The sequence below is a fragment of the Arachis duranensis genome, chromosome 9 (assembly GCF_000817695.3).
Source record: "Arachis duranensis cultivar V14167 chromosome 9, aradu.V14167.gnm2.J7QH, whole genome shotgun sequence".
NCBI lineage: Eukaryota > Viridiplantae > Streptophyta > Magnoliopsida > Fabales > Fabaceae > Arachis > Arachis duranensis.
Window position 1 is genome coordinate 27,522,296 of NC_029780.3, and position 1,937 is coordinate 27,524,232.

The 1,937-nt window shown below is 41.3% G+C and overlaps 1 protein-coding gene across 1 annotated transcript in view; it reads left to right on the forward strand.

Moving 5' to 3' along the window:
• The first annotated feature begins 299 nt into the window (after positions 1–299).
• LOC107465262 (uncharacterized) overlaps positions 300–1,937 on the forward strand; it is a 2,987-nt gene continuing 1,349 nt past the window's right edge. The window contains exon 1 of the mRNA XM_016084245.1: positions 300–603. Coding sequence (XP_015939731.1) covers positions 300–603 — 304 coding nt within the window. The remainder of the gene's footprint in view (positions 604–1,937) is intronic.

Sequence of the window (1,937 nt, forward strand, 5' to 3'; positions counted from 1 at the left end):
AATTGTTGCTTAGTCCATCAATCCTCGTGGGATCGACCCTCACTCACCTGAGGTATTACTTGGTACGACCCGATGCACTTGCCGGTTGGTTTGTGGGTTATAAATCCCGCACCAAGTTGCAAAATGGGCTTTGTAATAATATTCAAAGCCACATTTTGAAAAGGGTGAGCAACCTTTTATATAGAAGTCTTATGCAAGTATTTAGTGGGCTAATACAGTTTCAATTAATGTCCATCACTGACGATACCAGTATGCAGTAGATGTTCTCTATTCATCAACAAACCCGATTTCACGTGCCGATGATAGAGTTGTACGTTGAGTTTGAACAGCAGTCAGGGTTGGGCGCAGTCGGCGAGGAGGTCAATGTTAATGAGCTCGGGGATATAGAATGGGAAGAAGATAATAATGACAGTGAAGAGGATTTCGAAGCTAACTATGAAGTCGATGACGAAAATGATGATGGAGACTTGGTAGGTAATCCGGAGGTGCAAAATGAAGTGAATGCGATTGTAAGCCAGCACCCGTTTGATGTTCCGTCTTTTATGCGGACTCTAGATCTCGAAGCCATGCATGCCCTGGAATTTCCTGAGTATGCGAATATGGGTATGTTATGATTATTAACTCAAGTTTCCTATAGTGTTTATTTTATTTGCCTTGTTTGACTGATGGTGGTGCGCATGTCGTAGGTGAAGGCATGATGAGCGGATAATTTATACGCTTTTTGGCATTGTTTTTAGGTAGTTTTTAGTAAGTTCAAGCTACTTTTAGGGATGTTTTCATTAGTTTTTATGTTAAATTCACATTTCTGGACTTTACTATGTGTTTGTGTGTTTTTCTGTGATTTCAGGTAATTTCTGCCTAAAATTGAGGGACCTGAGCAAAACTCTGAGAAGGAGGCTAACAAAGGACTGCTGATGCTGTTGGAATCTGACCTCTCTGTACTCAAAATGGATTTTCTGGAGTTACAGAACTCCAAATGACGCGCTCTCAACGGCGTTGGAAAGTAGACATCTAGAGCTTTCCAGCAATATATAATAGTCCATAATTTATTCAGAAATTGACGACGTAACTTGGCGTTGAACGCCAAGTACATGCTGCTGTCAGAAGTTAAACGCCAGAAAAACGTCATGATCCGGAGTTGAACGCCCAAAACACGTTATAACTTGGAGTTCAACTCCAAGAGAAGCCTCAGCTCGTGGATAGATCAAGCTCAGCCCAAACATACACCAAGTGGGCCCCGGAAGTGGATTTATGCATCAATTACTTACTCATGTAAACCCTAGTAGCTAGTTTAGTATAAATAAGACTTTTAACTATTGTATTAGTCGTCTTTTGACCACGTTTCATCTTTGGTCTCAGTTTTGTTTTATTCTTCATCTTAGGAGGCTATTGATCACGTTTTAGGGGGCTAGCCATTCGGCCATGCCTGAACCTTTCACTTATGTATTTTCAACGGTGGAGTTTCTACACACCATAGATTAAGGATGTGGAGCTCTGCTGTACCTCAAGTTTCAATACAATCACTATTATTTTCTATTCAATTCTCTTTTATTCTTATTCCAAGATATACGTTGCACAACACTTTGATGAATGTGATGATCCGTGACACTCATTATCATTCTCACCTATGAACGCGCGTGATTGACAACCACTTCCGTTCTACTCTAGGCCGAGTGCATATCTCTTAGATTCCCAAACAAAATCTTCGTGGTATAAGCTAGATAGATGGCGGCATTCATGGAGATCCGGAAAGTCTAACCTTGTCTGTGGTATTCCGAGTAGGATCCCGGGAATCCGGAAAGTCTAACCTTGTCTGTGGTATTCCAAGTAAGATTCCGGTATTGAATGACTGTGACGAGCTTCAAACTCCTGAAGGCTGGGCGTTAGTGACAAACGCAAAAGAATCAATGGATTCTACTCCAACCTGATTGAGAACC